The sequence below is a fragment of the Mytilus edulis genome, chromosome 12 (assembly GCF_963676685.1).
Source record: "Mytilus edulis chromosome 12, xbMytEdul2.2, whole genome shotgun sequence".
NCBI lineage: Eukaryota > Metazoa > Mollusca > Bivalvia > Mytilida > Mytilidae > Mytilus > Mytilus edulis.
In genome coordinates this window covers 20,195,029-20,221,454 of record NC_092355.1, presented here as the reverse complement: position 1 = coordinate 20,221,454, position 26,426 = coordinate 20,195,029, and the positions used below count along the sequence as shown (strand labels likewise).

The 26,426-nt window shown below is 32.5% G+C and overlaps 4 protein-coding genes across 4 annotated transcripts; 2 read left to right on the top strand and 2 right to left on the bottom strand.

The window, feature by feature from the left end:
- Positions 1–467: 467 nt before the first annotated feature.
- LOC139497946 (uncharacterized) lies at positions 468–6,600 on the bottom strand. Its single transcript, XM_071286198.1, has 5 exons — positions 6,401–6,600; positions 4,835–4,974; positions 3,926–4,158; positions 2,500–2,648; positions 468–1,181 (listed from the first exon to the last, which is right to left on the bottom strand). Exons 1-5 carry the CDS (start codon positions 6,552–6,554, stop codon positions 1,102–1,104), a joined length of 756 nt encoding a protein of 251 aa, XP_071142299.1. The 5' UTR covers positions 6,555–6,600; the 3' UTR covers positions 468–1,101.
- Positions 6,601–11,491: 4,891 nt separating this feature from the next.
- LOC139499343 (uncharacterized) lies at positions 11,492–13,852 on the top strand. The gene is made up of 3 exons (XM_071288012.1): positions 11,492–11,628; positions 12,596–12,886; positions 13,718–13,852. Exons 1-3 carry the CDS (start codon positions 11,570–11,572, stop codon positions 13,725–13,727), a joined length of 360 nt encoding a protein of 119 aa, XP_071144113.1. The 5' UTR covers positions 11,492–11,569; the 3' UTR covers positions 13,728–13,852.
- A 2,627-nt stretch (positions 13,853–16,479) lies between these two features.
- Positions 16,480–20,406, bottom strand: LOC139497945 (uncharacterized). The gene is made up of 4 exons (XM_071286197.1): positions 20,305–20,406; positions 18,651–18,737; positions 18,058–18,243; positions 16,480–16,660 (listed from the first exon to the last, which is right to left on the bottom strand). The coding sequence occupies exons 1-4, from the start codon at positions 20,367–20,369 to the stop codon at positions 16,630–16,632; spliced, it is 369 nt and encodes a 122-aa protein (XP_071142298.1). The 5' UTR covers positions 20,370–20,406; the 3' UTR covers positions 16,480–16,629.
- A 264-nt stretch (positions 20,407–20,670) lies between these two features.
- On the top strand, positions 20,671–25,556 carry LOC139497944 (uncharacterized). The gene is made up of 3 exons (XM_071286196.1): positions 20,671–20,820; positions 21,469–21,765; positions 23,599–25,556. Exons 1-3 carry the CDS (start codon positions 20,765–20,767, stop codon positions 23,786–23,788), a joined length of 543 nt encoding a protein of 180 aa, XP_071142297.1. The 5' UTR covers positions 20,671–20,764; the 3' UTR covers positions 23,789–25,556.
- Positions 25,557–26,426: the final 870 nt, after the last annotated feature.

Sequence of the window (26,426 nt, the reverse complement as noted above, 5' to 3'; positions counted from 1 at the left end):
TATAAAACCAGGTTCAATCCACCATTTTCTACATTTGAAAATACCTGTACCAAGTTAGGAATATGACAGTTGTTGTCCATTCGTTTGATGTGTTTTGTCATTTAATTTTGCCAATTGAATATGGACTTTACGATTGAATTTTCCTCGGAGTTCAGTATTTTTGTGATTTTACTTTTTACCGTTATTCAAAAGTCATAAATTGATTTAGAGAAGAAAAAACAACGGATGTGTTACTTTTCCGGCTATTCTGCAGCACAAAATTCAGGTCGACTAATACGTTGAATCACACTACTTATACTGAATGCATATATACAAGGTCGGGAAGTCCAACAACTTTATAATAATACACAAGAAGGACTTAGACTTTTTACAATCTATAAAGTCTTGATTGCTGATGCTTGTATAAAGAAGAACCAAAATACACCACAATAGTTTCAGTTGGGTTCTTAAGAAAAAATAAAGTAGAAAGCAATCAACTATTTATTTTTCTTGAAGAATATGACAACATGTGGGGAGCAAAAAATGAGCACCTGTTTCATTAACCCTCTGAGCGATGTAAAAAATAAAATGGTACAATATTTATATTAAGACTTTTACTAACAGGAAAAACAAAGAAGAGATTACAATTATGGTATTTCCTCAGAACTGCATTCCTTTCGAAGAAATAGCCAAAATATCAACTTCCGATCTAACAAATTTCTAAATGTTTCGTTGTGAAATAAAAAAAAAATGTTACAATAATATGTATATTTTTAATAAATAATTTACACTCTCTTTAAACAAACTATCTATATAAGATGATGTCATAAGAAAATCAATGGGACCAATACTTGTATTCTATCTTCTCCTTTTTTAATGAGACGTATTACCACTAAATAATGAAGTCACCAGTACATGACTGATGTAAGTTACGTGTATAAAAGTCAAAGATTGTAAAACAGTGAGAATATCAAATCATAACAAAATACTGTAAAATGGCAAAAAAAAAAAATTTTTTTTAAGAAAACATCATTACAATATATATAACATAAACTATTTGTAACTCTTTAATTTATAGTCAAAGAAAGACACTTTTCACTCATGTTTTAATGTCAGCTGTTTTCATTTCATATCAGTAACTAAATACTCTGGGGGAATGTAATCCTCAAGATCCTTTCGTATTGTTCGCAGTCTCTCTGCACCTGCAATAATAGATTTTTTCTGTTCAAAAACCAACTTATTTTTTGGTATTTGCCCTGTTGTTAAACATTGAGTTTTTTTTGTCGTTTGGTTGCTATCTTATGACGAATACCCTACTTTTCATATTTCTTTAATTGACTATTTATTTTAATGAAAGTACAATCAAGTCAGCAATAATCAAATGACACAGGAAATGTCATTTTACATTAAAGTACAATTCTGGGAGTACAATCACTTCGTCTTCATCTATTTACTAGATTTTAACGTCGGGAAATTTTCGCCCTAAATTGGTCTACCAAAGTTTTTTTAAATGCATATCTCAATTTCTAAATATTCTTTATCAATAGATATGAGAATGGAAACTGAGAATGTGTTAAAAAGACAACAACTTGACCAAAGATCAACAAACTGTCCATCAAATAGACTGATCGCTTATATGTGATATTAGGGACGACATCAAAAGATCAATGCAAGATAAAAAAACCAAACTTAAAAATGATTTATTTTTTTTTAGGGAGGGGGGGGGGGGGGGGGTAATTGCTGCAAGATTTGTGAATCCAAAATCGATTTTACATAATATTGGTCAATCAATTTTTCCCAAATTAAGTTAAGAAGGGGGTGGGGGGTCAGTGAAAAAACTATGTGAATTAAGTGTTTTTATCCTACATTGAACTTTTTAATGTCGTTCCTAAGGGATTTCTAATTTTCTACTTAGTCCAATAAATATTTCAATATATTTTTAGAAATCTTTTGCAAGTCCTGTTTCAAAAAGAAATTGTTATATATGCTTATAAGTGATACCTATTTGCATATACCTGATGCAAGGGTAGAAGTTATCATTATCATAGGATTTTTCCAAACGTTTCATACCATTTCTGACAGACGATCTTTTGAATATTTTGTGGTTAAGACACGAAAGTGTAATCGTTATTCGCATTCAGTCATCAATATTTACCGAAACATTTTGAGAATGTGCTTTGTCGTACAAATGTTGATGCATAACATTTTGAACTTTTTTCTTATAAAAATGATAGAACTTGAAATGACAATAATCTTTATTTTTAGACAACCATGATTCTTATGTGCCACATGTGTAGCAGGATCTGCTTACCCTTCCAGAGCACCTGAGATCACCCCTAGTTTTTGGTTAGGGTTCGTGTTGCTTATTCTTTAGTTTTCTATGTTGTGTCATGTGTACTATTGTTTTGTCTGTTTGTCTTTTACATGTTTAGCCATGTCGTTGTCAGTTTATTTTCAATTTATGAGTTTGACTGTCCCTCTGGTATCTTTCTTCCCCTTTTTATCCTATATATTTTTCACCTCTTCTCTTGTCTCCTGATCTAACACTAGGTGTTTCAGGTCTTCTGGTTGGATCATCTGTAAAGCTTCTGTCATTTTCTGATATCTTGTGTTGTGAGGCCAGTACTAGTTGCATTTCCTCTTTACTTACACCTGCTACGTCACCAGGTCTGTAAATGATTACATATATATATATATATATATATATATAGTAGGTAAACTACCCTACTTTAAGAGTAGCCTGGAATTTCTATTATTTGTATAGAAAACAAATTGAATCCTCAAAAAAGTTCTATGAGAATAAATATAGGGTAGTTTACCTAACCTAACGTGAATTCATTGTTATGCAAGTTATACTAACCTCCTTTCGAAGTAGCCTAGTCCTACAGACAGATAGATTGACTATCTGTCGGACTAGGCTATATATATATATATATATATATATATATATATATATATATATATATATATATATATATAGGAAAGGTTACACATACACAGGGCCACCGAAAGCTTTATTATTTGTGAAGCCCAGGTGGTCGTGTGGTCTAGCGGGACGGCTACAGTGCAGGCGATTTGGTGTCACGATATCTCAGTAGCATGGGTTCGAATCCCGGCGAGGGAAGAACAAAAAATTTGCGAAAGCAAATTTACAGATCTAACATTGTTAGATCTGTAAATTATATATATACAACCCTTCTAAACATCAATCCAACAATGTTAGATCTGTAAATTTGCTTTCAGAAATTTTTTGTTCATAAAATTTTTTCTTCCCTCGCCGGGATTCGAACACATGCTAATGTGATATCGTGACACCAAATCGCCTGCACTGCAGCCGTCCCGCTAGACCACACGACCACCTGGGCTCTACAATAATAAAGCTTTCGGTGGCCGTGTGTTACCTTTCCTCGTCAGTTTTAATCTAGCGTCGTACTACAGTACATGATATATTAGACATGGATATATATATATATATATATATATATATAAAAACATGCATTGTCTCCAAAAATATTATCATTTTTAAATACTAGATTAGGAACATGAAGAAAGCGAGGTTTTGTCGTCTTAAACCAGGCGATATACGGTCAGCGACTGTATATTACAAATGATTATACGGTCAATGCAATTTGACTACGCAAAAAAAAGCACAGCTGCAGTTTATTATCATAGTTTACTTACATGAATAAATGCTTTGCAATATCAAATACGTTTGCGTTCCCTTGAATTCCAACAATTACCTCAATTTCCCAAATTATGCTCCAAATTTGAAAAGTATTTATATTATATAAATGGAAAAACAAAATGTATACCCAACAGAAAACAATAAAAAAAAATATTATTTTCTTAAAATGGAATTTCTATTATTTGTATAGAAAACAAATTGAATCCTCAAAAAAGTTCTATGAGAATATTCATCCTAAACTATTTATCTATCTACTCATACTTCTGATTAAAGTCCGATGGATGAGATGTTCTTCCACGTGCTAGTATCTCAAATATCTTTCCAGCATATTTATCCGTATAACTCTCTGTAGGGAGCTGTTTGTCGTGTCTTTCAGCGTACCACCCCATTGTTAAATCTTTCAGATTTTTTATCACCTTATCTCGAACGTCATCACGGCAACTTTTTATTTGAGTTTCCAGCATCAATAACTGGGCTTCAAGTATTCGTCGTACCTAATCATTTTCAAAACAAACATAAAAAATATACATCAATAGACCTTACAAAATACAGCCGATTTCAATGAGTATGTATCTAAAGGTAATATCTTTGGTTAGCTTGCTTGCTAGCTGAACCGTGAAGCCATTGTTATGCAAGTTATACTAACCTCCTTTCGAAGTAGCCTAGTCCTACAGACAGATAGATTGACTATCTGTCGGACTAGGCTACTCTTAAAGTAGGGTAGTTTACCTAACCTAACAATGGCTTCATGGTTCAGCTAGCAAGCAAGCCAACCAAATATATATAACCTTAAGCTACATACTTATTGGAATCGGCTGTAATGATTACAAAACAGTTTTGATTCCACGGTGAATTTTTGATGATCAATTGCATACAAGCTAATTTAAATGTGCAATAAAAATATATAGCTCCATGTGCTACTTTTAGAGATGAATGCGGTCGACATTTTTCGGGACGTCGGGATCGGATGTGTTTAAGCTCGGGATTTCGGGATTGACCCTTTCGGGACCGGGAAATCGTTTTTTGAATTTCGGGGTTCAATTTTTAGTAAATTCGGGACCTCGGGATTTCATGTTTTTAAGCCCGGGATTTCGGGATCTGGACCCCTCCGAGCCCCTTCTTCCTCCGATTTGACAAAAATATTTACAATCTAAATACGATAGTACTCACGTCATGATCTCCTTTATGAGACTGGTCAGGTAGGCTTATATTGGATTTCGTTAATTTATTTGATTTCTGTTCCCTTTGTTCGAATTCTTCCAAAATAGCTATGCAGTTGCCATATACTTCATAAACCATTTGGGCACTTGCTATTTTAACAATAGAATAAACAACATTGATTACTAACAATATCAATTTGAAAAACGACTAGACTCGGATTTGTGTTACGCATAATTTTCCAGAATTTCGTTTTACTTAGATTTTAAAGTGCTTCATATACAAAGTAAACACCTAGTTGTTTGCATGCTGGCTTCAAGAACGGTAGATATGGGTTCAATCAACAACCGGGACAAATAAAAGACTTAAGATTTTTTAATTGGTTCGATATTCATATATCGTGCCGCAAATTCAGGTACTCATATATGATCCAAAATCTATGGGAGTGATATTTGACATGTTGCTCTTTTTAACAAGAGACAAAGTATACCTATTCATTGGTGCTGATTTCGAAAAACAAAGGGCCATATAATAAAAGTGTACAACTATAGAGTGTTTAACCGTTTCTAAAACATGAATTTTAAGAGCATCTTGTGTGCAAATATAAGGAATTTTTATATCCAAAAGTCTTATAACAAAACGCTTTACGGGGTATTAAAAATTGCGGAAATTAAATCTCGCCTCATACCACGAACATCTAACATTATGTGTGAAAATCCTAAGGCCTCAAAACGATCCATGAATATCCAAGTTTACGATCTAGGCTAATGAATCGAAAAAATTATATGATGAACGCCTGCCTTAAATAAAAGGATGTGATGTTTCGTAACGAAACAAGAACTACTTAGGAGAATAAACAGAGAACGACTTGGACAAAAACTTGAGTGCAGTAGGGTGGCATGTTTCCTGTGGACTGTTTCCCTATGAACTAGCATATTAAAACTCTGGCTGAGTGCGTACAAGGCATGTGTCATATTGATATCTGGTGAATATACAAAATGTATGAATATAATACAATTCTGATAAAGATGTAATATATGCCACTGGACATAAACCAAACTCGTAATCATCATCGAATACAAGGTAATATGTGAGATTAATATCGATTTATTAAATATAAAAATACAAAATGTTTTATCTCTAACATATATAAAGTATAAAACGTTTGAATTCCAAAATTATAAAAGTACAAAAATGAAGAACTTAAAAATATGTATTTATAATGAAGATGCGAATAAGTTTAATGAAATAAGCCTAAACATTTTATATCATCTTACAGCTAATTTCCTAATGCTTTTAGAGAAAACAAAATTGTAGAATTGCCTGCTATGTTTCGATAAAATGTTAATTCAAGTTTTATAATTAAGATTGATATCTTCAAACAATATATATTGAAAAAAGAAGATGTAGTATGACATATAGGCACATTTTAAGCTGTATAAATTATATTTAAATTTGATTAAATGTTATCCAATTACAATTGTACAATATACTAACAAAGCAAGCAAGCTCACCAAAGTCTTGGTTTACATGCAGTAGGAAATTAGCTGTAATATAAGCAAAAGTAAATGTGTTTACCGTCTGCTGTTCGTTGACAATACTTTAATTGCTGGGCTTGCTGCTGATAATGTCCTTGGTCTTCATGATGACCATTGTGGCCGTGGTGGCCATTATGACCAGTCATACCTTGGTGCGAACTGTCTCGCCATCTCGTTTGTTTGCCAAATGACATTTTATGGAATATTACTCTTCAAAAACAATATCTGAAATGAGACAAGTAGTTTGAATATATGCTTTACATGCGATCTTTAAGACGGTGTTTTGATTGGCTGAGAATCGTTTAAAAATCCCCAAACTATATTTATACTAATTCCTCGAATTCGATTATTTGTTCTGGTAAACGATTAAAGGCGCATTTCGTTAAGCTTTTATTTCTAAAATTAATTTTAAAATTCCACTATGTTTTAAAAATTATCTACAGACTGTGACGTAGTGTAGTCCCTGGACTGTAAATTTTAAATTTCTTTTTATTGTTAAATTGTTGCAAGTCATTATACTGCGAAAACTTTTACATACATTTCGTCATATTTAAGATGAAATATAAATAAACTCAAAGTATATATGTCTTTAGCATTGGCATTTTGTCAAATTGCGTCCGTTTCGTACATTTCTTTTGTATTGGAATTTTTCATGTACTCTAGATTTTTGTAAGGTGTTCCCTTATTTTCATTGGACTAATATGGGACTTCCTAATAAAGTTCTTTGTAATGTTTATGGCAAAGTTCTCAGAAAAATATTCACAGTTTCATTGTTCTCGATGTTGACATGGAATTAAATTAATATTTATTAATCGTATTATGTACGAATAAAAATATGTTTCAACAACTTGTAGAAAACTATTGTAAATGACTGACTGTTCGTAGTTTTCGTTTAAATTAACAATTAATTAAACTTAAGGCTTATTTAGAAGAATCATACAGTATAGATATTTAAAAAAAAAAAAACGTTTTATATAAATTGTACGTGTCCAAATAGTCCAGTCAATCTAGCATAAATTTGACCATAACCTAAAAGTAATTGCAACAGAAGATTTTTAAGTGTTAATCTTTAGCATTATACCAAAAATATACACCGAAAAAAGTCCCATAAAATCTTAGAGTAAGTCGACAAAAATCACGATTTAAAATTCCTATGGAAATTTGCATAGGAAAGGGAGATAACTCTTTAAAAAATAGGTAGAAATATCAATAAAAAATGAATATTTTTTTTTAACTTTTTTTTAACTTTACCGCTTCTATTTAACAGAATGTATTGATTCTTGATATTTTAGCCGTCTCTAAAGGTTTTTCATATCTTCTTTCAAGCAACAATCTAGATTTCGTAATTCATTAGTTGAACATTTATTGAATTTTCAACATGTTATGGTAAAGAATCTCAAATTTAATAAATATAATTAAGCATATATTCTTCTTTTTTGCGGTTTAAAGTTTCTTTAAACAATGTAAATGCTGAAAAAATAAGATATACAGATATACAAATTTAAAATCTAACACTTTGATTTATTTCATACCATTCCTGTTATTTTACCAGCAAACCAAATAATTTAAACGAAAATTTGATCTAAAATTTCTAATTAAAATGTAACGGAGTTGTGTTATTATAGCTTGTAAATCAAACAAAATATAGTATACATTTAATCATATAATTATAGACATGAAACAGCTATAAAACTGCAAATAGTGAATTACTTAAAGAGGAATTTTATTTGGATGAATATTAAAAATTAGCATAGAACCTATTTGAAAAATGACGTTTTGCAAATAAGATATAATCATTTCTTTAAATTAACTTCATAAACAAATACTTTTGCATTGGTATTTTTTTTTATTAATTATTATTATAGCTGTATTTCAATTACCTTAAAATAAAACTTCCTTCTTAATTTCTAAGTAAGATAAAGTTCACATTTCTTCAAAAGGGTTAAAAATCTGTGTTTATCGAGTTCTTCGAATGTTCTGACCAACTTATAAAAAATACAATAATTTAGTCAAAAGTAAATTTTGAAAAATATATTGACTGAGGTATAGATACAAACAAAATCTGAATAACAGTCACTGAGATACAAATAACAGCCATGCAACTCACATTGAAGACTGGCATACAAGTAAGAGGTTCGGCTAGCTATAAAACTAGGGTTAATTCACCATTCTCTACATAAACATATACATGTTCCCTTTCACGTGCCATCCGAAGCATAAAGCAAGCTCAGCCTTTAGTCTTCCATTTTTCTGTGTTGTAAATAATTGATTGTCTTTTTTCGGGCTTTTGGCATGGCGTTGTCATTTCGACATAGGAGTTGGAATGTCCCTTCTGTATCCCCCCCTCTCTCTCTCTAGAAGTCACTTATGTAAACTCTCTATACAAAAATAAAATTGAGAATGGAAATGGGGAATGTGCCAAAGAGACAACAACCCGACCATAGAAAAAAACAACAGCAGAAGGTCACCAACAGGTCTTCAATGTAGCGAGAAATTCCCGCACCCATAGGCGTCCTTCAGCTGGTCCTAAACAAGTATATACTAGTTCAGTGATAATGAACGCCATACTAATTTCCAAATTGTACACAAGAAACTAAAATCAAAATAATACAAGACTAACAAGGCCAGAGGCTCCTGACTTGGGACAGGCGCAAAAATGCGGCGGGGTTAAACATGTTTGTAAGATCTCAACCCTCCCCCTATACATCTAGCCAATGTAGAAAAGTAAACGCATAACAATACGTACATTAAAATTAAGTTCAAGAGAAGTCCGAGTCTGATGTCAGAAGATGTAACCAAAGAAAATAAACAAAATGACAATAATACATAAATAACAACAGACTACTTGCAGTGAACTGACATGCCAGCTCCAGACTTCAATTAAACCGACTGAAAGATTATGATTTCATCATATGAACATCAGGCACAATCCTTCCCGTTAGGGGTTTAGTATCATACCATCATAACATATATGAGAAGAACATAACCCGTGTCATGCCAACAACTGTTTTTTGAATAAATGTGTTTAGTTCCGATGCAAAGACCCTATAAGTGAATCAATATTAACGCCAAAATATGCAATCTTTGATGGCCTGACAACAGTATCATAACTATATCCCTTCTTAATAAGTCTATTCAAAGATTTTGTTAGTTTTTGAGGTGAATACTGACACCTTTGTGCTTTATAAAGAATATTTCCATAAACAATTGGATGTGAAATACCTGAACGTATAAGAAGTTTGCATGTTGAGCTATATCTACGAATGATGTCTAGTTTGTGATATCGAAAACCCTGGTGTAATAATTTTTCAGTAATACATACATTTCTCTCGTTAAAATCTAAAACATTGTTACATACACGAGCGAATCGTACAAGTTGAGATATATAAACACCGTAAGATGTTGACAAGGGAACGTCACCATCTAAAAATGGATAATTAACGATAGGAAATGAAAAATCATCTCTTTTATCATAAATTTTAGTACTCAGCTTTCCGTTAGTGATATAGATATCAAGATCGAGGAAAGGGCAGTGGTCATTGTTAGTATTAGCTTTATTTAAAGTAAGTTCAACAGGATAAATTTCTTTAATATACATACTGAAGTCGTCATTATTGAGAGCCAAAATATCATCCAAATATCTAAAAGTATTATAAAATTTGTTAATCAGATGTTGTTTCGATGGGTCTTTGCTAATTTTTGTCATAAATTGTAACTCATAGCAATACAAAAACAGGTCCGCAATAAGTGGTGCACAGTTAGTCCCCATTGGAATTCCGATATCTACACTTCCAGTATTATAGGTCCTTATTATAGATGTTGTGTGCTATAACAAAAAAATGTATATGTACCCTTTTTATACTCTTATTAAAATTAGAGCAGTTGTGCATTGATTTTTTGGTTGTTTTTGTTTTGGGTTTGGCTTCATTTTTTTTGGGGTGGAAAGGGGGGGGGGGGGGTGCGTTCAAATTCATTCTAGGCCTAAGACATATAACTGAATTCAATGAGACAATACAAGTCTATTAGATCTGGTTACAGTGAATCAGTTATCTTTATACCAAGTAAAATAAAGGAAGTCATGACACATTTTATATTTTTGAAAGTATTTTTTTAATTACTTGCAAGTATGGCTCTAATAAAACTTTAGACCTATCAAACTTCTAATTATTCAGAAATGTGAGAGGAAGTGATCTTAATATAGATATTTAAACTAGCGTTATAAACATTTATGAAATACCATATTTAAAAAATACACACAAATGATCTATTTAAAACTCAAATTAAATTATCCGTTCAGATCAATAGAATTTCGAATATATATTTTTGTTTTGTATTCTTATTGGCTTAAACAATAACTTCCTTTTAAAGTTCTAAGTACAATTGATTTTAAAATTAAAAAAATATGTAAGAGCTGTGCCAAAAGAGATCGGCAATTTTATAATTCAACTTTTAACAAAATAAGTTGCAACAAGTTTAATGTTAATATCCTCAATATGTCAGAATTTACAAAAAACACATACATGTTTCGTTAAATTCCGCCATTTATAATTCAGTGTTATCATTGTTTCAAGTATGTCATATTTGTTTTTCATTATTTGAATTTTAGTTATTATAAATTACGCCGTTAGTTTGCTCGTTTGAATTTTTCACAAGTTTCATGACGGGGTGCTACAGAGATAATGCAGCATTGTTTTTCTCATTTTCGAAGGCCGTATGGTAATAATATAAGTGACTTATAATTGCTGACATGCATCCATGTCATTTAGAGTCTGGTGGATAGTTTTTCATTGCCAATCATCCCACATCTCTTTATTTTTTATAAAGAAAAGAAGTAGATAATATTATGAAAACATTCTACAAATGATTTTACAACCCCCCCCCCCCCCCCCCCCCCCCTTTAATAAATATAAACTGCATTCTGTTATTAATCAAACGAAACGAAATTAGGATTTCAAATTCTTTTCTATCATATTGGCAGTACATACAAATGTCTCTCATTATATGTGCTTCATTTAACTACTTAATGTCTATCCGTTATGGTTAAATATAGTAACTTGGGTATTCATGTTTCTCCGAACTTTAAATTGAATCTAGTAAATCAAAAAGTAATATGCTATATTTAGAATAGGTGTTTTACGTACGTTAGTACATTTGGATATTTGTATTTGATCGTTAAAAGACTTGAATTTGACAATCTCTACTAAAGAAGATGAGTGTGGAATGGTACCAACTGTCAAATTTTAAGTGTCCAATAACCGGATGCAAGGGGTATGTTCATTTTTGTAATTTTTAAGTACAAAAAAAAATGTATTTAAATTCCTTTTAAATTGTTTGTACCAGTTGTACTTATATGTTTTATAATGTTATACAAAGAAATCTCTGTATTTCATGTTCTTTTTTTCTTTTATACAATGACTACTTCAAGGGGAGCGTAGAGGCGGTACGCACTGTTTTATTTGAAATTGTTAAAAAAAAACCGGCGCTATTTTTGACTATTTAAAACAATTACGCACCCCCCCTCCCCCCCTTTTTTTTTACTCGGACACTTGATTCGCCCCTGCTGTTAGGCATTTTGGTATTTTTATTAATACCTTAACGAATATAACAATTTTAAGTCCCTGCCAAACTAGTATTACTTAGTCTTAAGATATTTTGTATAATTTTATATACATGGTGGGTGTTATGTCATGGTCCTTTAGTCGCAATGTGTGTAATGATCACGGATGAATACGAGGAAAGTAGTGCGTACTTTCTAAAAAAGGGAAACTTTCATGTTTGTTTGTGAAAAATAACATACCAAGAAAAAATCGGAATTCAAATTGGTTGCTTTCCTAGTTACAGACTGGTATAACGTAGAGTTAATCCTTTCAAAGACTCCGAGTCCAACTGTGCAGATGTCGCGGATCCATCATGTATTAAGTAAAAGGGGGAGGGGGTTCCAACTATACATCCCAAATATGTTGATAGTCCAAAAGTTCTTTTTTACACCCCGACTCCAAACCCCCAAACTCCCACCCCTCACCCCAGTCCCGTAGATCCGACACTGTCCATCATAAACGCAGTGCTGTATGATTGCTGATTGAACATCCTTTAAAATATTTCAGTGCGATTCTTATTGAATGCCATCGTATGAATTATTCTACTGGTAAATATTTTCTGTTTTTATCAGTTTTAATAGAAAATAAGTAATGTTTAGCTTTAACCAAATATATTGTTTTCTGTTGGTTTTTTTTAGTGCACAGCAACCAACCAGCTGGGTTTGTGCTAACGATGGAACCGACATCTACATCGCTCAAACTGGTAATTTAAGATGCAGTCAAGTAAATCAAGGACAGTATAGTCATTTTGCTCCAATTTGCAACTGGGGCTTTGACTGTGGGAATCATGGTGACCATCCAGTCCACAGATTCAAAAAAGCAGATTTACAAGGATTTTCCTTTGCTTTATCTCATGCGCTGCAATTAGTTTCTGAAGCAGGAGCAACTTGGTGTGCGGCTTTAATAACAGAACTGGGGAAACAATATAAGTATGTTTAAAAAAAACATTAAAACAACGATATGATATACACTCGAAAAAAACAGAAAAAAACCAAAATCTTACCAGAAAAAAATGCAACGATCAATGAAGTATGTTTATAGCAATTTTCATGTTTTTTGTCAAACGTATTTCTATTTTTGTTTATTGTCTATTGTAATTGAGTGATAAACAAATCAATGTACTGATTATGCCTGTAATGGGTCCACTATTGGAAATAAAAAATATATCTTTATAATAATAATTTTGGATAGGCACATACTTTAGTTTAAGGCTTTCTAGCATTCGGTGTATGTCTTGTTTGATATTTGTGTTAATGTAAAAATATAATGTAAAATTGACTTTTGAATACCAAGTTAGGTTCTGTCAGCATTGAATAGAACAAAATACAGATGTGTGGTGTCCCGAACTTTGATTTAGGCTAAAGCCTTTTCCGGTGACTGTGTGTCTTGCGAACTGAGCTCGGCTAATCTATAAATTCGAAGGTCGAACAGGTTGATTGTGTTATACATACATTAAAATTATGTATTTACTCGTCTTTCACTTCTTAAAATAATAATAGCATTAAGTAGAATGTCGCATGAGAAGAAACTCGATAGGTAATGCATCGTACGAACTTCAACTATGAGCACAAACCATAATGTATTCTAAAGATAAAGGGTTCATTCGTCTCAACTCGGCCGATTCCGTACCGTAGCGGATTCTACCGAGGATTGCCGATTGATAAAAGTTTCAGAAATGTCAAAATCAGAAACTATTCAAACGAGCAAACCATGCCATCAATATTTTTTATTTCAATTGATGTTTTTCTTCTTTATTTCAGCAAAGAATGAAGATCAACATTATATTCAACTGCCGACTAAATAGTGACATTTTCTGCTGGTTAAGGACATGAACATTTTGTTAAATATATACGTTTGTTATTTTGTTCATATAAAAAGTTAAAATTCCTGTATGATTTTGTTCGACAATAATGTGAATGAATCCACAAGCCCTCTCCATAATCCGTTTAAATTATGTGTCCTGATCGGATTGCAAGCACAACATTTAGAATTCAACAAATTGCTAATGTAAAAAGGAAAGAAATCACCAAGGTTTATCAAAATCCTGATTCTGAAAAATTTAGACGACATTGACATAAAAAAAAAACAAAAAAAACAGAAAAACAAGTCCACAAAACACAATACAGAAATCTCTAACAAATGAGCAACACTGATCACATAATCATGGCAACTGTCCTGCCTCTCGTTGATATATACAGCAGAATGCATTGAGTGTGTAGGTAAAGGTAATATCTCTGGTTAGCTTAAGCTTGCTTGCTTGCTGAACCGTGAAGTCATTATTAGGTTAGGTAAACTACCCTCCTTTAAAAATAGACTAGTCCAACCGATAACCAATATATCCGTCTTTAGGACTAGACTACTCCAAAAGGAGGTTAGTATACCTATCCTAGCAATGACTTCACGGTTCATCTAACAAGCTAGCTAACCAAAGATTCTACCTTTACTTAAACACCCAGTGCTTATTGCTGTAAATCCTGCGACCAGTAAGGAAAACTTAAGCCTATAGAGATAGAGATTTCAAAAACACTGTACACAGACAATCCGCTTCACTGATTATTTGTTCAAATGAAGATTTCAGATATAGAAGTCGTGAATTCAAAATTCGATGTCCTAAAATAAAAGCATCGATACAAAGGTTTATTATGAATATTACAAATGTTTTGAAAAGGATTTTAGCTGTATGCATTAATGAGATAACAATTCAACCACTCAAACGATCTATAAGGACAGTTACGTGGCCTAAACTATTGCTATATGTAGACAATGAAGTATAATTGTTGATATAAAAATGAGGAGATGTGCTATGATTGCCAATGAGACAAGTATCCACCAAATTTCAAGTGAAATGGATGTAAGCAATTATATATAGCCGTACGACCTTCAACAGTTAGAAATTCCCATGACGCATAGTCGGCTTTAAAAGGTCCAAACATAAAAAATATGAAACACGTTCAATTGGGAATACTAACGGCCTAATTTATAACAAAACAATTTCCGAAAACACTGAAAAATGAGAGACATGAGATGTCAACCACTGAACTTCAGGCACCCAACTTTTCACCGGCATATAAAGGGTGGCGGGGTTAAACATACAAGTACTGGCGACAAATATTCCCCTTTAAGTGGATAGTGATGTTACAGAAGAACATAAAAACAAACTTAGGTAGTTTGTGTTGATGCACCAACTTTAAGGTTTTAGGTGAAAATTATTATGCAAACTCTAATGATTCATATTGCGTGTTAAAAGTCAGTAACAGTCAATGTGACTATTTGATGTAACAATATGATTAGAAGGCAACCAAGTTATAAAGAAAACTAAACACCTAAATACATACATTTTTCACATGGAACTTGCTTTTCCTATTTCATGGAGTGTTGTAGTCAGATCATGTTTTTTAAATTTGTTTACACTTGGTGGTCTGATTCGTTTGCACTTTCATAGATGCCGACCATCTGTTTTATAAGTTCACACTAAAGTCTTTTATTACACATGACAGAAGTGTGAATCGTTCACACTTACTTAAAGTTCTAACTTGATTAGGCAATGATGTTTGATCCCTAAATACACGCAGAACGTCTTTTTGATTATTTCAAAAATCATTTTGATACCAGGTGGTCTTTTTGTTTGAATCATTCACACTTGCCTAGATACGGAACGGTGTGTTGTTTTTCTTTCATTTATAATTTGCTAGACATTATTATTCACCAGTCCAAAGTCAGTTACCTGTTTTTCAGTGCATATGGTTGCCGTTTGTGTGTGCGGTTCATAAGTGTTTCTCGATTCTCGTTTTTTTTTTAAAGATAAGACCGCTGAATTGTTTCAAACCAGTCATGTTAAGGCTCTTTATAAGTTTATAGCTTGCTGTTTGGTGGGAGCCAAGGGTCCGTTTTGAAGGCTGTACTTTTACCTATAATTCTTTACTTTTTATACATTATGATTGTGATTTGGAGGGAGAGTTGTCTCATTGGAACTCATACCACATCTTTTTATTTATATACTAGTATAGGCCGTTTGATTGTTTAGTTACTGTGCAATTCGAACCGACCTGAATTGTCAATAAAACACAAGACATTTTCTTACAAACTTCTTGTCAAAAATTCGTACTGTATTACCTGTCCAACAATTTATTGTATTTGCAATTATCATTTGATTTGCGTTAATATTTTTCATTCATTAATTTCTTCAATGAAATCATTGGTCCATTTTGATTCAAATTCATTTTGCATTTGTGTAGGTGATAATTTGTTTGTTAGTTTATTATGAGTAAATCATGAAAAAAACGTTGATAACGTAACGGTCACATGACAAAATTATGTCTATGAACTGTTAGACAAAACATTGCCAGCCAATCAGAAGAAGCGTTAAATCCACAATTAAATTATATTTGTATAATCTATATAAAAGTTAGTTAGTCTGTTAGTAATAAACTGTAACAACTAAAAATATTGAGCCCTTTTTTCTTGTTGATAAAAGTAATCCTGTTATAAAAAAAAAGTTCTCGTATGTTAAAACATTTTATTATTTGATTTATTAAGATGTTTAGTTAGTTTCGAACATAATTCTTTGTGAATGAACAACCACGCAAATGTCTCACATGTGTGTACTTGACAACATTGTTTTTTGATTTTCAATTCCATGTTTATTTCACGGTCCATTTTATCATCATCATCATCATTGTAGTATATATGTGCTTCCGTTGTTCCTGTCATAAAATACAAATTAAAGAATGTGAAAATCATATAAGGGTAACAATAAAGTATACAGAGGGAAATTTATTCAATATAATGTTTTTGGATTATAAAACCCCGTTTATGAGTGAATTTACATGTGATCAGTCTGTTTTCCTTATAGAAATATTTAGAGCCATCACTCTAAATACATGCTGTCTCAAAATGCAAACAAAGTAACTGGAAATTTCGAACTGCTTATATCATAACATAGACGTTTGTTTTTGAAACTTGAGGTTACATGATTACTTAAGTTTGTACACAGGAAGAAAAAGGGTGAACATTTGATTGGTTAACTTCCTGTGATGGTTATTTTCTTATATGCAATAAAACATGATGTGATTTCCCCCCCTATAGTATTGGACAGGATAAAAACTTTACGCATGCCAAGTATTTCTTTATTTGAAACAAAGATAATATCTGCACAATTTTTTGAAAAGTGCAAATGTAAAGAGGCTAATAGGGGAAATCAATGGTGTATTACAGCTATACGAGCGATAGAATGGCGGTTTATTTTACATATCAATTCAAAATGTCGCATTCAAAAGGAAATCCAATGGCGGATTCAGGGGGTTCCGAAGGTTGGAACCACCACTCCTTTTTTTGACGATCAATGCATTTGAATGGGGACATCTAGCTAGTTGCCGGAACCCCGCCTTTATACTGGGTTGGGGCCCCCTTTTAAAAAATGGCTGAACCTGAAATTATACCATATTGATAAAAAGAAAGTGTTGCATTCATACAGAAAAATAATTATATACAGACTGAATGACAAAAAAAATGCTCATGTATGAAATTTACAAAACGAGAACTAACATGCATAAAAATTCAAAAAATGTCGACTTTTTATATAAAGATATGATCACATACAGGACAAAGCTGATTTTTTGACTCATGTTGAATTAATTTTTATTTCTTTTCAAGTTATGAAATCTTGTAATAAAGCTAAGCATAGGGTCGTGCGTGACACCAGTAACGGTAATTGTTTTGATACTAGTATAAAGTTTTCTTAAACATATTTTTAGATAGAAAACAAGAATTTTTCAATAGTACACGGATGCCTCACTCGCACTATCATTATCATGTTTAGTGGACCGTGAAATTGGGGTTAATACTCTTAATTGGCATGCAAATTGGAAAGATCATATCATGGGGAACATGTGTACCAAGTTTCAGGTTGATTGGACTTCAACTTCATCAAAACTATCTTGACCAAAATTTGACCTGAAGAGGGACAGAGGAACGAACTAACGAAGGAACGAACAAACGAACGGATGCACGGACGGACGGACAAAAGAACGAACGGACGCACAGACCATAAATAAATTCTCCTGTACTATATTAGTTGGGACATAAAAATATTGAAACCTACTCGTATTGGCTTCCAAGCTGTACAACTAAGGAAGAAAACCAAGTGGCACCTGCTGAACAGGTCAACTGTGTCGCATGCGATAATGCAAAAGTAAAACCTTGTAAATCAGGTGTCTGCCATCTCCGCACTGAATGATCTCCATGACTACCGCAATCAAATTTCCAGTCAATGATTCTTCCTATATGTCTAACAGTAAGAAAAGAAGATGTATAAAACAGTCACAATATCATAATAGTTGCCAATAGATATTGTAAATGTATTGGTACCAAATAATTTTATGATATCCCTACATTCTGATTTTGTGAAGATACTGGAAGTGTGTTTTATTTGAAAATATCTTTCAGGAAAACAGATGGGAAAAAGACAGGTACATCTTTGTCTATTCTTCACACAAAAGAGAGTTGAAAAGAAGAAGAGTAATTCCTTTGACATCACAATATTGCATTCATTTTCGGATAAGTTGGAAAATTAGTTTTTTACCACAAGACGAAGAAAGGTCAATTATATTTTTTTTTATTATGAAACGAACTTTAACTATAAAAGTTATCTTATCGAACATAATTTGGGAAATGTCTGACTTAGATTAAAATTACCCGGCTCCACAGCATAGCGTGCCATTCTGAGATATAAACATATCTGTTCTGTCCATTTCACACACCCAATTCTTTGGAAAAAGAGATCTGAAAACAACGAAAGTTGAGCATTAAATGATAACATAATGTACAACGATTTGGTTGGATTCTGTCATTTTGAATGGCAGACAACAATAACAGGAACAGCTTCATTTCATTTCATTTACATTTAGTGTACTTACGCCACTTTTAAGCACCACATTTAGGCTAGTTCGTGGCGGCCAGTTTTTATCGGTGGAGGAAGTCGGAGTGCCCGGAGAAAACCACCGAGCTTCGATAGGAAAACTGACAATCCTAAGTCATTTACAAGTTTTAGCTTTCTTAATAGCTGTGGACTGCTTCGCTCTATCCTACTTTAATGTAATACATGTGTGCATGTGGTATTTCTAAATAGTTGATTGATATAAAATGGATTTACTTTAATAGTGTGCGTTATGAGTGTGCCTCTTTGGAGATGTGCCAAGTGTAGGAGAAGTTATAAAATACAGATAATGCTTTTTTGAAAACGTTGTATAGGAACATTGTTTAGCAAAACAAATCGTGAATATTGCAGATTGACAATGCAAATAAACGTGTATTGATAATTGATATTTCAATATTGAATGTTAGTGTGTAATTTATGCATAACAAAACGAACATGAATTAATGACAGTATACACATAGTTAATTTTCCGGCGTTTAATTACTTATCCTGAACGAGAAAAGTCTGTAATTCTCTACGATCTCATTTAAACCAATGGCTGTTGCTGATTAACAGCAGCATCATAAAGTAACCAATCAGTGATTAGTAATTATTTTAAGATGGCGTGTATGTCTACTGAAACTAATAGCTCCGCACCGTGATGCAAAGCAAAAATTGGAGTCGAGTGCACCCATACGAGCGGGGTTCGAACTCACAACCTCAGTGTTGACTGGCTAGTGAATACAGTAGTAAGTTAACTACTTAGACTTCTCGGTCACCGATGCCCAAGGAAGTGCTTCAAAATAATGTTTTATATACTTATAAAGAATAGAAGATGTAGGTTATAATATATGCACCAATTAGACAGCAACCCAAAACAACGGCAAACATAACCAGAAGACATCAAATGTGCAACTGCTGACGGTGTTCCCTTCTTGATACAGGCACATTCAATTTTACAGGGTTAAAAAAATATTTAATCTGGATTCTTATTCATATTCATTTTTTCAATCAGAAGAGTAACAGATACAAAATAAGAATCAGTACTGAAAATGAAACTTACTGATAACGGTTTAAAATACAGAAAAAAATAAAATTTGCCTTAGCTTTTAATACATGTACATAGAAGGGGAAGCAATGATTTTGAGCCAACCTAAACAACAATACAGACATACACAAACATTTGAGTATTCATCAGCTTGAAACGTTTAACTAAAACAAATTGATATTTATTTCCAAAACATACACGGTGCCTAGTCTAAAAATCAACTGATCAGTCTAGACATCATTTCCAAAATAGTTCGAATGTACAACTGTGCGAAAAGTTTGATTATTTATTTGTTTTGTTCATTTTCAATCAACATTTTCAATTAATATTTTTTATCAATAATTATGCATTTTTATCCGAGCAATGATCATAGTAGAAGGTCTTACCCTGGGCATCCATTTACTGGACATTTGAAACTGGAGAGCGGAAGCCAGACATCTCTAGTTGCCATGATTTAAATTTTAAGATTTTTATATTTTTCATTTCACGTTCAGTTTTAAATTCAACAGAGCATTGCGAGTTATTTTAAATCCTAACTGTAATACCAAAATAATTGATCCATTTAAAATACACTCGTAATTGAAATTTTGAATTGTTTCCAAACTTCCTGTTTTACTACTCACGAAAAATATGCAAATTAGTTCCAGTTATTCTTTTCATTAATTGGAAATGTTGATTTCGAAAATTTTCATATGTTTTTCATCATGTGCTATAATAAGAAATGATATATATGAACTATGAATAGTTTTCTTTAGAAATAAAACTTTCTCCTCGTATAAACATTTGCCGTGTCACGGTGATTGAAACAGAATTAAAAAAAATAATTTACACGTTGAAATAAAATAAATGGATTCATGGCATGTACTTGATGAATTCCGATGTCCTGTTCAAGGATGTGAGGGGTAAGTCTTTATTTTAGTTTTTATATTCAATTTGGCTCACAATATCCCAAATACCATTCTTGTTCTTCTTTGTGATTCAGACATCTGGTTTTAATTCGGAATATTATTTTTAAACCATTCGCACGACAGGGCAAATTTGGGCTGGCCAAACAGTATGGTGAAAGCAACCGAGCTTAAAATTTCGTAATAATACCAAGTCTAATTTGTTTAGCCTGTATTTGCATAATATTTAAAGGTGTCTGTATCATTTTGGCTATTCAATTGTGTAAAAGTTTGAAAGGGTATCCTTAACAAAAAAGCAAAATATATATTCCACTCGATCGTATTTTTTGTAATTTTGAATACTGGGTGTTGTGTTCTTTTTCATTTGAGTCGATTTCAATGAGACAGATTTTTTTTATCCAAATTGTATCTAAACATTACCACAATTTAGCATGATGAAAGCAGGGAAACATTTCAAAATTTACTAAACTATATTATGTACCGAAGGACTAGTATATATATACGATAATTATTGCGTACATGTTAATTGAGTTCTCTATTACTTTTCGACAAATTTTACTGGAGCTTTAACTGTGTTGAAATAAACCCGAACCACTAACTTCAAAGATAATTTCTTCTTATCAAATGTTCTTTTTATATTTTAAGAGGACGAATTCCATGCAAATGGGTTTGTGGTGAGGACAACTCTGTGATACAGCTTGCCCAGACTGGTTTCATGAAATGCAGTAAAACAATACAAGGAAAGGCGGCACATTACGGACAGGTCAGTGTATGGCGTTGGGATTGTGGCCGACATGGTGACCATCCTTTCTCTAGATATCAAGAAGCAGATTTTCAAGGATTTGTGTTCGCCCTATCTCACGCTCTTCAACTCACGAGTAAAGCGGGCACTACATGGGTTGCCACACTTTGTATCGAATTAAACAAGCAATATATGAATAGGTATGTGCGATTATAAGTCTGTTTAAAAATTTTGGGAGGCTCGAAAATGAGTTAAAAAACTATGATTACAGTCGTTTAAGTTAAACAACAATCGTCTTTACAATATTATTTTGTAATTAAATTGGCATATCTTGGTTTATTTTACCAAACATTTCTGCGAGATCAAGAACAGTTGATTTGAAGGAAGATGAAATTCTGTGTTAACATTGGTTAGAGGTATTGTGGGACGGTTGAGATCTCACTACACATGCACCTGTTCCAAATCAGAAGCAGCCTCTGGTCCTCTTTGGTCTTGTATGCTTTTTAATTTTAGTTAATTATATGTTTTGGAGATAACATGGTTAAGTTAAACAACAATCGTCTTTACAATATTATTTTGTAATTAAATTGGCATATCTTGGTTTATTTTACCAAACATTTCTGCGAGATCAAGAACAGTTGATTTGAAGGAAGATGAAATTCTGTGTTAACATTGGTTAGAGGTATTGTGGGACGGTTGAGATCTCACTACACATGCACCTGTCCCAAGTCAGGAGCCTCTGGTCCTCTTTGGTCTTGTATGCTTTTTAATTTTAGTTAATTATATGTTTTGGAGATAACATGGTTAAGTTAAACAACAATCGTCTTTACAATATTATTTTGTAATTAAATTGGCATATCTTGGTTTATTTTACCAAACATTTCTGCGAGATCAAGAACAGTTGATTTGAAGGAAGATGAAATTCTGTGTTAACATTGGTTAGAGGTATTGTGGGACGGTTGAGATCTCACTACACATGCACCTGTTCCAAGTCAGAAGCAGCCTCTGGTCCTCTTTTGTCTTGTATGCTTTTTAATTTTAGTTAATTATATGTTTTGGAGATAACATGGTTAAATGGGACGTTCATTTTTATTGAACTAATAAACATTTTTAATTTGTTTAAGGTGGTACCTAACACTACAGGGAGATAACTCTGTAAAGTCAGCTTAACGTTTTAATTACGTTGTGTTGTAAAGGGAATATTAAGCTTCTCAATGATCAAAATTAGTGTTTGTCAAACTGCTATATAACCAGTGTAATTTTTCTGACAAAACGGTTGGTTCCAAATTTTTGAAATTTTTATATTTTTGTTAAAGGGTCAAAGTAAATACTTTGACAAAATTTTATAAAAATTAACGAGCCAAATTAATTTTAGTGAAAGTGTTGGGTACCACCTTAATTGCCAGCTGAAGCTTTCTTCTTTGTGCGAGATTTTTCTAGCTGTATTTAGAACCTATTGGTGACATGCATGGCCTGTTTTTGCTCCTTGGTCGGTTTGTTGGTCTTTTTGACACATTGACCATTTCCATTCTCAATTTTATCTTTCAGTCATCGTACGGTCTTGGACAATCAACCAAAGCCATACCGCACAGCAAGCTTAGAAGGCCCGACATGTCACAAATATGCCAACAATTTATTCAAACGAGAAAACTAACAGCCTGGTTTATTGCAGAAAATAATTTTAAGCAAAAACAAATGTTATTTATAGCAACAAATAACAACCACTGGATTACAGGCTCTTGATTTGACACATACAGAACGTGGTGTAACTGCACATAAAAAAAACATGTAAAATCGATGAAAAAGTAACACACATTATATCTTATAGTATGTGTTTAGGTTTTGTTCGAATTAAACTTGTAAAGATGATAGTGTTATTCAGTTTAGGCAGACAATTAAAAAATTTCTCAATGCTTGTCTTGTTGGTTAACGATAGTTTCCGTTATACATTTTTTATTCTTATTTTTTTTTTATCTAGTTAACATAGTTTTTTTTCTATTTTCCACACTTTTAACTCTTTGCATCTTTTTCAGTGACACCTCAACACCTGCAGCATCATCGGGCAATACCTGTAGCATTTGTCTAGATAGACCAGTTGATGTCTATCTGATTCCATGTGGACATACAGCTTGTGAGCAGGACGCACAAGAACTTCAAAAGAGAAACAATCAGTGTCACTTGTGTAAAGCCAAGTTTACAAGCATAAATAAACTGTTCTTTTGACAACAATTTAACAAACTTCATACTATGGGGTATACTTGATACACATCTAGCTATAGGTTACTTATTGATATTTTGTTAATTTTGCAATGTTAATGAATGTTAGACAAAGATTTTATGTTGAAGTCGTTAAAAAGGGGGTAGTTTTCAAATTAAGTACCTCCTCTGGTTACATTCTGAACTATGCAATCATATCTTACAGAAATTGACATTCATTTATTCACAATGAAGAAATAATCAAAATGGTTTAAATATTAAATGGAGAAACTAGGGTAAAGATAAAAAAAAAAAAGGGAGGCACAAAATATAACATCATCTGTTTAGGGGTTCACTCTTATAAGGAGTGGATTTCTTATAAGGAGTGGACTAGCACTCTCCATCATGTTGACCGATTTGTAGTTTGTATCCATTGAAATTATTCCTTTTTAGTTTTTCTAAATCTATGATCAGTTACCCAAAATCCACACAAAATGCTTTAAAATCTCAATTCAATGTCAATAACTCCTTATAGGACACAATTGACAATTCTGAAATATGGAATGATATACAATTATTATAGTTCAATTCCATTTCTTCAGTTTCTCTAAAATATAAGTGTGCATACGTTGAAATGTCTCGCCTTCTTTATAGCTGAGCGGCGAATGTTGAAAAGGTCGCTTAGTTAACGAGCTTAAATTACCTAAATACCTCATGGAATTTTAATGTCTTAAACTGTTTATCGATTATTCAGCTTCAGAAAAATGTTTTGTCGTAAATATGAAATCTGGTACAAATGAAGTTAAAAACAGCCTTAACTGACGTTAGCTAAATTACAACGAATACCCCACTGTTGAGTCGGTAGTTAAATCTCGTAACTTACCCCTTCATAAAATAATTTTGGAACGAAATTGATATATATGGGGTCAGTAAATTCCATATAAGGTGAGAGCGATATTTATGGTGTCAGTAAATTCCATATGGGGTGAGAGCGAAGCTTGGAATTTACTGACCCCATATATACCGTATTACGTCACTAGCACACTATGTAACGAATTTATCTTACCGACCACCTCAACGTGTGATATAAGACTAGTGATCGATTAAAATAAGAAAGTCTTTAATACCGTTTAGCATCATAGTAAGAAACTACTTCCATTGATCATACACAAACAGATACCAACAATAACAACTTGTTAGCTTTAATGTTTCATGAATTGATTGTAATCTTCATCATCAATTTATTCGTCTGTTGAAACCTTTAAGATTTTTTCTCAGTACCGTTTTGTTGATATAAAGGGACGTAACACCACTGCTAACCGTATATCAATAAGCCCCGCCTCCCTACTAACCTAAGATCGAATGTACACGGTCTCAACGCGGACGCTCTTAACCAATCATATTCCTAGAAATGTATAGGAGGTAAGATAATCGTTTTTAACCTGACATTATTTGCAAGTGCAGTATCACTGGTGTTCAACTGATAACCATAACTGGAATTACAACGATCCCAATATGGCGACGACATAGGGAAAATTTTTTCAATCATTTTATCTCAAATGCAGCCTGTTGTTGTCAAGGGTTACTCAGCTGCAAGGTTTTTCTTTACCATTACATCATGTTTGAATCGAAACAGTGTACAATAATTGTCTAAGCGCTTAGAAAATTGCCATCGAAAAAATCGGGATGATAATCGAAACTCGATGGCATTTTTTCCTGTTTTTCCTGTTTGATAATCTTAATTTCTGAATCGGATAATATTAACTGAAACAGAATAAATGTGTCTTCCACCTTTTCAATGGTATTTTCATTTTGTGTGTAAAAGCGGCAATGTCCCGTTAAACGTTGACATTAGCATATTAAATAAAAATACATGCATCAACTTACAAGTTAATATCTAGGTTTAAATATATGACATACATACATGTACCTGGTAAAGATGTTAAAAATAAAGCAGCTGTCGAGTCATTTATTGTGGTAAATAGATAAAAAGATATTCAAATTTCTTTCAAAGTTTTAATGATGTGGGGGCGACCCCGTTTAGGGTTTGGGGAGGAGTGTAACCAATATTCTATATTCAAAGAGTGCAATCCTTTCACTTCATTGCTCCTACTGAAAGTCCCGCATATAACATTTAATATGCTATAGGTTTTGCCTCAAAAATCGCAATATCCAATCAACATAATCAATAAAAATGGTAAATTAACCTCAACAATCCCAATATACCCTATACCACGGGGGCGGATATGTGTTACTTCCTCTATAAATATAAAGGTAATGACATGAATCTAACATTGATAAGATTTTTGTACCTCATGGAAGATTTATGTGTACACCATTTAGTGCATCATGGAATATTATATGTATGCCATTTTGAACCTCATGGAATGTTTGTGTGTAGTCTATTTCGTACCTTTTAATGTTAATAACTACAAAAATCGTTGCAGAAAATTTTTCTTTGTTTCTTAATAAACCTCATATTTCTAGAGTTTAACAATCAATTAAGGGTAGCCGTGTTAAGTGTCAATATCAATCAAACACTATTCAGATACGATTATCTTCTATTTTGTTACTACCGGAATTACGATTATCTTTTTTTCGAATTTCGATTATCATCCCGAATTTTTGACGACAATTTTCTAAGCGATTAGACAAATATAGTACA